Below are 13,961 nucleotides of genomic sequence, written 5' to 3'. Positions count from 1 at the left end.
CCATACTTTGGTCGAACAGTCGCGCGTGCGCAGTGCCTCTTTGTCTGAGCCTGCGGGCTTTGGCTGCAAGGAAGAAAAAAAATTTCTACCAGGTGCATTCTCCGCGCTTTTACTCTCGACTGTACAAAAACGTTATTTGGTTCTCTTGTTATTTGTTTAAATGTTGATGACACTGGTGGAACAATTTCAGGCTCTTGCGACATAAAACCCCATAAACCATCATCATCTGGTGGTACGCCTTGAAAGCAGAGTCAGGAACAACAAACTACATAAGTGCTGTTTTACAGTGACGCTAATTATTGGCCCACTTCCGCGCATTCGCCGTAAACGCGTAAACCCGCTCGTGAACCTGCTCGCGCGTTCTTCATCGTCGTCTTCTTGCACAGCTGGTTCCGTTGCCGCTGATCATGCCAGCGTTCTTACACGGTTTCTGCCTCTGCGAAGGCGCTCACCGCAATAGCCCACTACAAGTCGGTGCGATGATTGCGGTCTCATGTTATTGCTTCAGTATATCGGGAAATGAAAACAGGAACGTATATAACGAATGTATAACATGGATGAACGCGGATGTATCAAAAAAGTTGGAGGGCGCTTAAGCTTCGCATTTAAGAGGGGAACGCGAGAGCATTCAAAGATGCACGCTTCCCTGCAATTCCATCTTATGTAATCGTAATGTTTACCGGGAAACACTGACTGCGAACGCTATGCAGGAAGCCGAGCTTTCGGACCTGGAGCGGCGCCAAGCCCACCTTATATCACATTACATGGGGATGGCGTTCACAATCAACAAAGCCTTCAAATAAAAGACCCGAGTGCGGAGCAGTGGGAGAGTGTGCTCTCCATCAGCGACCCGAAAGTCCTGCATGGACCAGTAAGACGCTCACCGGGTAGCCACCCTCAGGGGTGCCCTGGAATAGGGGCGTCGACCCTGCGCAGATCGGGAAGAAGGCCGACCACATCTGCCACCGCTAATTTTAAACTAATTAGAGCAAATAAAGTTTTTCCTCCTCCTCTTTTTCTGGTAGAAATGCGGCCTCTTGCGGTGGCCGATCTCATGGCATTGTTTCACCCAATTAATATTTTAGTCTGAGAAGATCTAAGCAAATCAAATCAAATCAAATCCAAAGGTATGCGCTGTCGCTGTTTTCTTTGCATTAAGCTTGTTTGTGGACTGTTAATCTCAAAATTCAGAGTAATAACTTTGTAAAGAATAAAAGACAAAGTATCGGCAACTTTCCTGATAGAAGAGCAGCTGGGTATGCGTAGTTCGGAGTGATGACTGCGGAAACGACCGTCGACGATGGACGCCGATGCTGGATTTTCTGTGACACGGAGCCCTTTAACGCTGTCGCTTTAATAAATATGTCTGCGTACCTTACCTCACAATGACCACGGATAAATACAATAAATGTGTTCATAACTTGCTTTCAAATTCTGTGTCACCTCTTTGTCGTGTGATACACAGTTTTCTGTCATCCACCTTCACAGAGCAGAACGGCTCATGATTTTTTAACATATTCATTACCCTCTTGCATAAAATACGCAAAAGTATTTCGCTTTCATTTCGGAGCGTTCTTTGACATGCAGGACTGAATTTGATAACGTTAGTTCACCTCATGTATTGTGCCTCTTGTTACGAATTCCTAAAGAAAAGATCTTCAAAAGATGGAACACACGGGTGATGAATTCTGACCGGAAGGTCTTTATTTCTTGCCTAAGATTTCTGTGAAAAGTGTATCCAGTTCACTGTAAAGCATGCCGTTCCAGAGGGAGAGAAGGAAGTGCAGATTTGGTGTGCTGAAAACGATTCGAGCGTCCTCTTTTTTTTCTGTGTCTGCAGCCCTCAGTATCATGTTCAGTCCGACCATGGATACGGGCACATTTTCTTTGAAATAGATCTTCAGGTCCTCCCCAGCACCTTCCACTTCGAACTGTCCAGTGAATCGTACCAGCAGAGCGCGACTCAAAATTTCATTGGTATTAGTGTCGTTAGTCTGCGTTCCCACGAGAATCAGGGGCCTCTTGTTGACAAGGTCAAATTGCACAAATCTGCTACCGTTTCTGCAGAAGGTCAAGAATGGACCGAAGGGACGAAGGGAGTTGAGGCCCAAGAATTTGAATTCAATGTTTTTGAATATTTCAGGTGGGAAGTCATTTTCCACTGTCTTGGAACGCTCTGCCGGAAGCTTTTCAATGAAGGAGTCGATGGCGCGCTCCACGTGTTCGTCAAGAAAGTTGCAATTTTCTGCAAGAAGATAGCAAAATAAAAAAAACGAGGATCTCTCAGTTATCATGCAGTCATGCAAAGTTTCAGATTAAATGTTCAACGTGCAACCTAAATGAAACAATCACATCGTCATGGTTCCAATGTGCATTACGTCCTTTGAACAGTGTGTTCTCTAACACATATACAGCCCTGGTATTAAATATTATGGGGTTTTACGAGATAAAACCACGATGTGATTATGAGGCATACCGTAGTGGGGGACTCCGAAAAGTTAGACACCCTGGTGTTCTTTAACGTGCACCTAAATCTAAGTACACGGGTGTTTTCGCATTTCGCCCAAATCGAAATGCTGAAGCAATTCGCAGTTTATAGCAGTGGCAGAACTGCCGCAGCTCCATCTAAACGTACGGCTTAATCAAAGGGCCCCGCCACAACCGACGCCAAGCCGTAGGTTTATAAGCTACTTCACGCACATTTTGGGTGCTGTCTACCTATGTTTGTATCTACGTTTGTTTGTATCTAGCTGCTCTCTCACCTACGCGGGTCTCTGAGGAGTCTGTGGTGAAATGCGTATCGCAGCGCCGTGCTGCTGGTGTTCAGAGAATAGCGTTCGAAACCAATCGCCGGACTAACTTAGGTTACTGAGTACGTGGCCTACATACACATGTGCAGCTCTTCAACGAACCGCTTTCACGCTGACATGTGTCACTGTAAATGCGCAACAGGGCTGGTAACACGTTTCAATCAAACTCGTTGATGATGACTTGCAGCATTGCGTATGTGCCACTCTATCTGTGCTGGTCTCCAATGAACCTCTTTGACGCTAGCTTGGGTAACTGGTCATGTGTTAGTAGGCGTGTGCTGCTATTGAAAGAACATATTTGACGTCAACTTGGGTAACTTTGTATGTGCCTCTCGGAATGTGCCGCTCTGCAATTAAGAAAAAACATCACTTAAGAACCTGCCATCCTGAGTGGCATAGAAACCAGGTCACAAAGGGTCCTCTAGGACAGGAACCCGACGCATTAGCATGGGCGCCACAAACGCACTGAGCATGCGCCGCTTTTAAATGAACCTCTCTCACGCCAACGCTTTAGCGAGTTGCGCCATGAATGCACTAGGTATGTGGCGTTCTTCAATGAACCTATCGCCAACTTGAATCCCTGGTAATGCGCCACTGGGTGTGCGCAAAGGAAGCGAACAAATCTCGGCGTTCGCAGGCACCGGCGCTCCAAGCTTGTCGTTTCGGAGGCCGCGTGGAGACTTCTCGCCAGCGCCACTAGATGACGCAGCATGTCCAGAGAGAAGCGCGAGAGAGAAGCCGAGTTCTCTCATGACACGTTGCTAACCACTCGAACGCACTGGCACGACTCGCATTTCGGAGGTCACGCGCAGGGTTCGTGGTGGCGGCGACCGATGGCGCCGAGTGCTCTTACGAATGCGCGAAAGAGGAGTCCCGTTGCATTACACGCCTCATGCGTAACTTGCTTTGATGGTCGCAGTATATTACATAGCTATATTGACTCGACGATAAACGCATTATCGTCGAAAGTCATTGTGGGAATAGGTTTCATGTATTTTTTTCTAGTTGACGTAACAGGGGTTTAAGTCTGAGTGATCACTTATATATATCAGTTGTCTATAGGACTGAGCGTGATTGAAGGGGATTTCATTTGCGTAACCTTGAATATTTGCTTTTGTGTGTTAGAAGGAGTACCCGGTGCCAAGAATCGGTGGAAACATCTCTTAAACATCATAGAATGAAAAACGTTCGTCACTTCATTTTTTCGAATGTTTGACTTCACTGAACATAAAACGATGAGTGGACATAGATGAGTACGAAATACTGCAATACTGCATTCCGCAATACTGCATTCAAGCTTACGATTGAGACAAGCCATAGCTCGATATGTTATTCTGGAATACTTAGACGAACGTTAATGCAATGGAGTGTTTATTGACGCCAGCTCTATCGTTTAATTTCCTTCTAATCTCGAGCGCCTGGTGCAGCAAACCTTGGTATGATAAACTAAAATTCCACCAAGGGTTTATTGCACGCTGCCGCATAGTATTTATAACTTCCTTTCAATCGACAGTGTCTTTCTCCTCCACTAGCGGCACAATCACGCGGATGCGTCAATTTCGGGAAAAGCGATTCTCAAATAAAGTACAGTCATTCCGTATTGGTAATTTACGAACTCACGTGAAACAGTTTCAAGCGTTTGCATCTCTTATAATAAACTTCGAACGGTACCTACTCTAATTAAGCTGCACCCATGGGAAGCTGTCCTGCTTTCAAAACTCTCTGATTTTTCACTGCCCGGCCGAATACCTGGGTAGTATTTTATTACTACACAAATATTTCTCCAAATAGAATTCAATAATTTTGTCACCGTATACTATTACTGCAGAATTGTCTCTTCTAGTGAAATTATCTAAAGAGTTTTGTTAGAGAAACTCACAATTCTGCCTAAAAAAACATGGAGTAGGACCACTTTGGCGACGACGGTCGACGGTAGTGCGTTAACATTGAATCAATATATTGGAACCGCCCTAAGGAGTAATGTATGAGACCTGCACTTCAGCGGGAATCCTCCATGGCGCTTCTCTTATAAGAATCAGCAACATGTATGCTAGCGGACAACTATATGTGGCAATAAAGGGAAAGCTACGGAGGCAAAGCGCGCACAAGTGAGGACGCTGTTGAAAAGAGTCGCGTGTTTTCACCAGCGTTAGTGTAGGCTGGGCAAGAGAATACATAAACTGCTTATTAGCAATAGTTAAATAAGATAAAACACACCTCCGAATGTAAAAGTTCACCTATTTTGCGGTTTTTTTTTCCTTCCGCGTCTGGGCAAACGCGATACCGTCGCACGTGAAGCTGCGTCGATTCAGCATCTGTTCCGAGCAACCAAAAGCAGCGTCAAACGCTTGCAGAATACTTGGCGCTGTAACATATCTGCAGCAGCCACGTGCCCGTAGCTTTCCCTTCACTTCCGCAGAAAGTTTTCCGAGAGTACAGGACCGCCGCTAAGAAGCCGGCAGGTGACATCCGAAATGCATGGCGCGCCGGCGCATGCGAACGCTCATAAATGCGTCATTGGGTTCCTGTCTCGCGTTTCTTTCTGGACAGGCTGCGAGATCAAGTGGCACTTGCGAGAAACCCACGCGTGGCTTGCGAAACGAGAAGCGTGACGCGCCGGTGCTTTCAAATCTTGACATTTGCTATTTCGCTTGCCGCGCACTCATTGACACATACTCCGTGATTCAAATCGGCAAGACATTCATTGAATAGCGTCAAATACCCAGCGCCTTCATGACGCAGCTCGCGGCCGGGATGTGGTGAAAGATGTTCATTGAAAATGACCCATACTCAGTGCGTTTGTAACGCACCCTCCTAATGGACCGATTTGCTGTCGGTGAGGTAGCTTTGTGACTTGAGTTCCATTCAGTTCAGCGTAGGAGAAACTTGGAGGTCTTTTCCTTCAGTGTAGAGCACCAGATTCCCAGTGGCACATCCCCAGTTATCCAAGTTGGCGTCAAGGTCATTCACTTAACAGCGGCAAACATATACAGGCACATATACCCAGTTGCGCTAGTTGGCAACAAGAGGTTCATTGAAGATCAGCACCTACCCGGGAGCACATTACCATTTCTCCATGTCGGCGTCGCAGAGTTTTTTGGAGCACTCTGGCCTACCGATTCCTACATTACAGTGACCCACATCGGGGTGAAACAGCTTCGTTGACGAGTGGCACGGCTGTACACATTGGCGCATATTCGGTCACACCAGTTCTTGAGATGTTTTGTTACGAACCCTGTTACGTCCGCACGGCAGCGCTGTGCACCGAAAATTCGACCACAGACTACCCAGTGGCCCAAGTAGGCGGGAAAATGTTAGATACAGAAACACTGACATAGATAGATAGATAGATAGATAGATACATAGATACATAGATAGATAGATAGATAGATAGATAGATAGATAGATAGATAGATAGATAGATAGATAGATAGATAGATAGATAGATAGATAGATAGATAGATAGATAACCCCCAAAATTGAATAAAATACTCAAAGAATGCAACACATTAAAATAGCACTGCCAATCGCTGTGTAGCATCAATTCCCTAGCTAGACATTGTGCCATCGAATAGACCAGGGTACAATAGACTGTTTCTCGGTGTGGCACCAGCCGTTCACAACTGCTCAAGTTGTTACATATCATATTCTACAGCCATTTTTTACGCCCACTGCAACACGAAAGCTTCTCCAAGCGATCTCTATTACCCATGTTTAGCGCTTGCTAATTCCTACTTGCGCTTGCATATTTCCTAATTTCGTCAACCGACATCATTTTCTGGCTAATAAACTTCGTTTTCCTTCGCTTGGCACCCATTCTGTAACTGCCGTGTGCATTACATAGCTTGCCTAGCTCCATTTTCTTTCGCTCATAATGCCAACTAAAATATTGACTATCGCGATTAGCTCTCTATCACCTCTATCACCAATTTCATAAAGTCGGCCCTATTTCGTTCTACCGCTCTCTGCACGGCGTTAACTTGCCAAAGACTTCCTTGTTAACCTCCACGTTTGCCCAATATGTTAGCACCGGTAGCATGCAATGATTGTTTGATATACTGACCAGCAAATACTTGTTTAATGGTAACCACTTCACTCGCCAATATGAGGGAGAATTGATTATTAGCCTAACTTAAAGAAAAGTAAGCGCGTGTCGTTAACTGCTATCACTACTAAGGTTTGAAGCTGCGGAAGTTTGGTCTGAACAAGGTAAGCGGCGCTGATAACCAGAGATACAGACAGGACCCATGCCAGGTCTTTTGCATCGGTGATGTCCAGGTGCGCATCCTAGGTGAGCGGCTCTCTCCTGCTTGCGTCCGGTTGTTTGCATTGTGCTCTATGTCGAAGTAATTCCCTGTCCCTTTCGAAGAAGCGAAAATATGTATTGAAGTGCTGAGAGATACAGCATTCATAGCTCTAAAAGAAGCCTAATATAGAGCCTCGCTTCAAGTATTTGCTTTGAGCTCGCTTCAAGCGTTCAGCCTGGTGTTACCCTAAATTGTTCAAATAGATTCGGCAAAACAGTTCATGTTTCTGTTTACTATGCTCATGTCGGTATATTTCGCGCATGTAGTTAAAAACTAAAAATGTTTTGCGGGTATATCTAAGGAGTCCCACATAATAACTTATGGCAAAATTTATAAATATACGAGTGCCATGTAGTTGGACAGAGAGTTTAAGGTTACTACAGAAAGCCCGAAAAGGACAATAACGTGCTGCGCAACAGGTCGCGGAACACTTTTCGCATGCTTTTGAGAGCTTCTTCCAGGATTAAAAAAAATGTTTTATCTAGTGCGCATAAACCGACATAAACATTGATCGCGAAATTTTGATAGTGGCCTACAATTACCCACTGACAAATCTGTTCTGATTATATTGTTTTTGAAACTAGTTAAATTATATTACTTTTGATGTAATTAGGCGAAATACATAAACTAGTCTTACCTCCTCTAAGCAGCTGAAAACAACGGTAACTTGGGTATGTCAATGTTCGGTTCAGCATATCTTTACATTTTGGCACAATTTAAGTTGCACACCTTGTGTATTTGTTGTCTTGAAGGATATATATATATATATATATATATATATATATATATATATATATATATATATATGAGAGTCATCAGGAATACCACTTACCTTCCGCGACTGGGGCGCCACCGCAAACAATCGCCAGCACTATGACTGCGACAACCGACTTCACAAAGGCCATCTTGGTAGCCTGTAGATTCAGAAAACAAAATAAACCCATGTCTTAAACCACGACGTTCATGGGTCCTTGATCTTATTTAGGCAAGCGATTGCCTGGTCGTGTCTGAAATTTGCAGAATATTTTGGTATATTGAAGTTAGGGGGCGGGTTATTTTTGGAATAGTTTTCAAAAAGACGACAGAAACGTAGATTCATAAATAAGGGCGTTTGGTAAACTTCCCGGGGCACAGTAACTGGAAGTGAAAACTGACGTTGACAAAATAGCACAATAGTGGGTGGTGAGACTAACCATAATCAGCCTTACCAAGTTCGTAATTATTAGCTAAAGTCCTCTGAGGTGATGGCAGTGAGTAGGTTATCACTTTTTTGACTCAGATTAATCTATATGTTTTATGTCGTCATCGCTCATCGAAGGTATCTATAGATTCGGCCAAGATATCCACATCCGGCTTCCGGGCTACGTTATAAACGTTTCTAGGAATTTAAAATCAAGTAGAGCACCCCCATCTGTCGAGTAATATAGCGGTGTATAAACGTACCTAAAGAACTTATGGGCTAAGTGAACTTGTGAAGGTGTGGCACCAATGTTCAGGCGCTTTTCAAAGCGAAGCTTTCCTTGCCTCGTCCTTCGACTTTCCCGCTGCTGCCGCTGCTGCTGCTGCCATGGCTGCTGCTGCCTGGCACACAGCGCCGGCTGGTGGTTCAGAGCGTGTGTATACATGACAGGAGCGCGGAAGAAAGGCAAAGCTAAGCGAGGGCCTCGTTTGGACTCCACCACGTCTAATGAGCACAATACGCTCTGGGGCTCCCTGTGCGTCGCCACATAAACAGCTGTGATTGTCCGTGACAGCTGTAATTATCCGTTACTCCCTTTAGATGCATTGCAGACGCCGCAGCGCTTCCCGTTCTACTTACGTGCGAGTCCAAGGGGGACGCAGATAGGACTGTAGAGAGGAGGGAGAAGAAGAGGCAGTTCCCATAAAGGGAGGGAGCAGGGGGGAGAAGGCAGGGAAACACGACTACTGTATACTTTTATTTATTTGTATTACCTTCAAGGCCAGGGGGCATTGCAGAGGGTAGTGTTATGAACAGTTCAAAAGGTGACAAGAATGCACTATGTTACAACACAAAGAAATCATCATTGCTGATATCATACAATGTTAGCTAAGGTAGAAGCGAAACGAACATAAAGTCAGGTTAGGAAAACTAGACAGAAATAATTTTTGGTGAATACAAAATACAACATTATCGAGTGCTAGTTTAAACACATTGTTACCAGTAATAGTAACGATGTCAGGAGGAAGGTGGTTCCATTCCCGAGATCTTCGCGGAAGAAATGACTGAAAAAGACTTTTGGTGTGGCACGATACAAACCCTACTTTGAGAGGATGATCAATGCGACGAGAAACATACCTACGACAGCATTTGCGGAGAAACTGGACAAGCTGAAATTCACGGTACGGTACTGTACGTTGCTGCTATTTATAAAAAATAACCACCACGCAAAAATGTCAAGCCTAGAAATTACGCAGGGCTGCAGAAGCAGAGCCGCAGGGTCCAGGTGACACTACGGAAGCGGTCGACCGTCAAATGAACACTTTTGTGGCCGCTGTAGTAACTTTGTGGCTATGGCATTGCTCGAGGGCGCAGATTTGATCCCGACCGCAGCAGCCGCATTTCTACGGGGGCGCAACAGAAAACACAGGTGCACCTAGATTTTGGGACCCGTTAAACAGCATCACGGTGTCAAGAGTAATCCGTAGTCTGCCACTTTGGCGTGCCTCATAATCCGATTGTGGTTTTGGCATGCACAGCCCAAAAATCCAATTCAAGTTTAATACTTCTGCCACGATGCGATGGGCCATGCCAGGCAATGAGATTGGTCAACTCTCTCAGAGGTTATGAAATATGGCTCACAACAACGCTTCAAGCAAACACCCCTCCCTGTGTGTTTTGTGTACCACGCAGACAACAGCAGTGGTACACGTAAGGTAACGTTTCTCCTCAACTCACCTCTTTCGTGTTAGACTAAACGTTGCGGAAATTAGCCTTTCTGCGTCATCATCACCACTATTTGTAGTCAATTAAAGCAACCAGCACAGAAAGCTTCGGTTACATCGATTTCCCCAGTGCTTGGGATCTGCATAATTTTTTTTCAAAAAAGTAAATTTTTGACTAATTAGATATAGGATTGACAGGAGAATATATTCGAGCAAGAATTACGTTCCTGCGCTGTCTCTTTGAAACAATGTGGCGAAACTGGCAGCCACACCCAATACCTGTGAAACCGTTACTCAAGGTATCGGTGTCATTTGTAGCAGAAAAATGCTCTTATAATGTTGAATTTCGGCAATGATATCTTACGTTTAATATTAGTCGAACGAATCATCTTTGTTTCCATCTGTGAATAACATACTCTTACACGGGAGACCAAAGACTTCTGCGTTTGAAACATGTTTAGACTTTCTATACTTTTTGTGCAATATATGAACTGCGATTTGGTTTTTATTGTGGCGTTTATACATATTTTTCTTCATTTACACTAGTAGCTACAGTATGGCAAATTTCTGAGTGCAAAGACAAGGAAAATAATATGTTGGTGTGAATCAATACGTAAAAGTCAGAGTGCTCAAATAGCCCAAGGACTCCAATGCCTTAAGGAGTGCGTTGAAACTTCATATTAATATAAATTAGGGCAGTAGTATCTTGAAATCAAGCTCTGCACTGGAAATAAAGACTCATAAAACCTCTAATGCTGCCAACCATGGTCTTACTTCATTGGGTGGTCTAAAAGCATGAATTGGCGAAGACCTATAAAAGACACTAATGTAGCATTGCGATTCTAGAATTCCCCATATATGACGCTATCTGTCATTTTGTCAATGACATAATATGCACATTGAATGTGATAAAAGTAGTTAATAAAATTAATTCACAATTCACCAGCCATTCAATGTGAATGCCACTCGTTACAGCACTTTTGCAGCAAAACATGCGGAAGAAGAAATATTAGGGACAGGTGGGTAAACGTAGACAAAATCAAGTAGGAAAATTCCATCTGCGAGTGCTGTGAATTGTTTTCTTTTCCTCAGCGAAGAAGGTATTTCAAAATTTTGAGCTCAATTTATCAAAACCTAATTATCGCCGTTTTTTTTTTTCACGGGACAACAAGCCTATCTTTCTTAAAAGAGATGTTGAATACTTTTTGCGCACTTAGACTTGCACATTCGGCCGTGCATTTAACCTCCAAAAATATTATGGTGCAATAACTTTCGATGTGGATGGAAAACTTTATTCAGGCCCATCGGGACGTGCAGAAGCTCATCGAGACAAAAAGACCTAGCCTCTCAGGCAAGTCGTGGGCCCTTTGGACCACCCACAGTTGAGATTTAAAATCGGGACTGCGTAGGGCAGCCTCCCACTTTGGCGACGTAACGTGTTCGTCGCCCCTTAACGACAGGCGCCGCCAGAGCATGTGATCTAAGTTGGCAAAGTCTGAGCAAACGGTGCATGTGTTTGACGTTTAGTTTCGTGATTGATCCGGCGTAAGAGGATGTGGTTAGGGTGTGCCCCGATTTTCAAGAGCCTCAGTGTGAATACCTGTCATCTAACTTTGGTAGGGCTCAATTTTATAGCTATGCGTACCTATCTCAAGACCCCGTTTTGGTTCTATTTGATCATTACGCTCTTAGGAATGGTGGGATGCGCTATTTTTGGTTCATTGCACCGATAAATTTATCTCCTATATGAAAGCGAAGAAAAAATGTTTTGCTATAGCGAGCTACATTTAGGCCATATATAAGAACTCACGTATGCGTAATTTCTTAACAAATTTTAATGAAACAATACATTATTTTTCAATTTACACAATATTTTGATTTGCCAAGAAAAATATGCGCTATATGATAGACTAACTTTCTTAATTTTTACTCTTTTACAAAAGAAATCGTCGTTGGCGTCATATCTTTTCAAAAAGTGCAATCTCGAAACTTACATGCAAATTAAGAAAGCAGACTTCTTCTTCATTCACTGTTTGCTTCGTAAGGTTGACACTAACACAACATCAAGCGCCTAATATCTATTCATTCTCCTCGCTCATGCGTTCAAGCTAAAATACTAGGCTCCCACGGAGTTAATGTTGTACTCGCATGCTTCTAACAACCACTGCGTAGGTAGCAGCCACATACCCTATCAAACCTTCCTTACCTCTTATCGAACAAATGCAGCAAACGAAGACGCAGCGCAGCAAGGGACGAGATCTCCTCTTCGGCCAGCAGGTACCGGCGGACTGTGGCAATTTTAATGCGTGAGCCGGGCGGCGGTCACTCCTGGCTGCTGCGTTACCTTCTATTTCCGCAACTCGTCGCCAACCTCGTCCAAACGTAAACCTGCCTTTGCGAATCGCGACGAAAGGATCCGCCACCAAGGACAGCTCGACAGCGCCGTCTAAACATCGCTACTTGGGTGCCCTATAGACTTCCTTATTATTTTTTTTTTGCTATTTCACCACTCACATTTTGTGCTGGCACGAGTTCCTTTTCCCTTGGTTGAGTTGCTTCGACGTGAGGACAGACGCGCGTAGGCAATTTCCGCTTCGCACTGTCCGTTTTTTTTTAGGGGCTCGTTATTGCGAAGCGTGTGAAATCGCTGAGGGCGGGGGGCAGCAATCATAAAGGAAAGAAAGAAAACTGCGTTATTAGCGGGGCCGTGTACGAGATGTAGACGTTTGTCCTTGTACAACTCGGCGCGTGCCTTTGCATCCTCTACGTGACAAGGCGGAAGATGAAGCTTTAAAAACAGGCACGACAAAAAAAAATGAATGAGTTTGAATGAATTAGTGTATACTCGGCTACCAGAAAGACCATTTCCGGCAGACATAGTTATGGTCGACTCGTTGAAAGAGAAAAGTTAAAAATAGTAAATTGTCATACGCGATCGTTTTCCGCAATCATTCAGCTGTGTGCAGAGAATTGAGCAATGACATTACTGTGCTTGCCCGGCATGATGGTCCTCAGTTCGAGGGACATATATTAATGCTTTTGATTGTGTGTCCCCGATACAAATACGTTATCTGTAAGGGTGTGTTCTGTTGCCGTTGTACCCCTGAGCGTAAAGCGATCTTTGCGCATTTCGTGCGATACATATTGAAAATGTAGAGTATTTTGTGCCTGCCTAAATGAACAAGAACGGTGTCGACAATAGAAGATGAAGAATAGTCAATTTACACAGGTGTATTTTCAGCGGCCTGAGTTATAAAGCTTTCTGCCATGCAAGGAAACAAAGTTTAAGGCTTTGAAAGACTCTTACTTTCGAAGGAATTTTAGCATAAAGTTCAGTCTCATTTCTTGCGATAGGAAGTGCAATTACGATGAGGATCACATATTACGAAAATACTGGAACATATAAAAATGCTTCCTTCTCATGGTTAAAGTAATAATTTACTAATTTTTCATAGGCGCAACGTGAAAACACGATAAGGTTCATTTGAATCGATCGTCTTTGAACTGTGGCGTAGGTTAATACGAGACAGTGATTTAATAAACATCAGGGGCATGCGACAAATTGGCAAGTAGACGCAGCATGAACAACATTAAAGAATATTTCTTGAAACATTCCGCATATAAATTAAACTCAGTCGGAGCAAGAAAATTAACAAGATAGATTATTGTCACCTACGGCTCCATATATTTATTGCACTCTTTTGCGAGCTCGTCTGAGGCAACCTATCCCAACCTTGAACCTTCCAGGCAATCGGAACATCGTTTACACGAAGACAGCTTGTTAGAAAATAAATTCACATCTAGCCTTTCTGTGCGTCACACGGAACAAAGTGAGACCGTTAAAGCTGTCGTTATTAGGGACCTATGCGCAGTCAGTGTGCTAAGCTATTCAAAAATCCAAGGCTTAGGAAAAGAAAAAGCGTTGTTTACATCCCCCCAG

The 13,961-nt window shown here is 43.9% G+C and overlaps 1 protein-coding gene across 1 annotated transcript; it reads right to left on the bottom strand.

Annotated features, from left to right (window-relative positions):
* Positions 1-1,679: 1,679 nt before the first annotated feature.
* On the bottom strand, positions 1,680-12,456 carry LOC142587660 (uncharacterized). Its single transcript, XM_075698823.1, has 3 exons — positions 12,228-12,456; positions 7,950-8,031; positions 1,680-2,245 (listed from the first exon to the last, which is right to left on the bottom strand). Exons 2-3 carry the CDS (start codon positions 8,020-8,022, stop codon positions 1,704-1,706), a joined length of 615 nt encoding a protein of 204 aa, XP_075554938.1. The 5' UTR covers positions 8,023-8,031; positions 12,228-12,456; the 3' UTR covers positions 1,680-1,703.
* Positions 12,457-13,961: the final 1,505 nt, after the last annotated feature.

Source organism: Dermacentor variabilis, chromosome 7 (genome assembly GCF_050947875.1).
Source record: "Dermacentor variabilis isolate Ectoservices chromosome 7, ASM5094787v1, whole genome shotgun sequence".
Classification (NCBI taxonomy): domain Eukaryota; kingdom Metazoa; phylum Arthropoda; class Arachnida; order Ixodida; family Ixodidae; genus Dermacentor; species Dermacentor variabilis.
The sequence above is the reverse complement of the archived record's forward strand: the minus strand, read 5'-3'. Positions and strand labels throughout refer to the sequence as shown.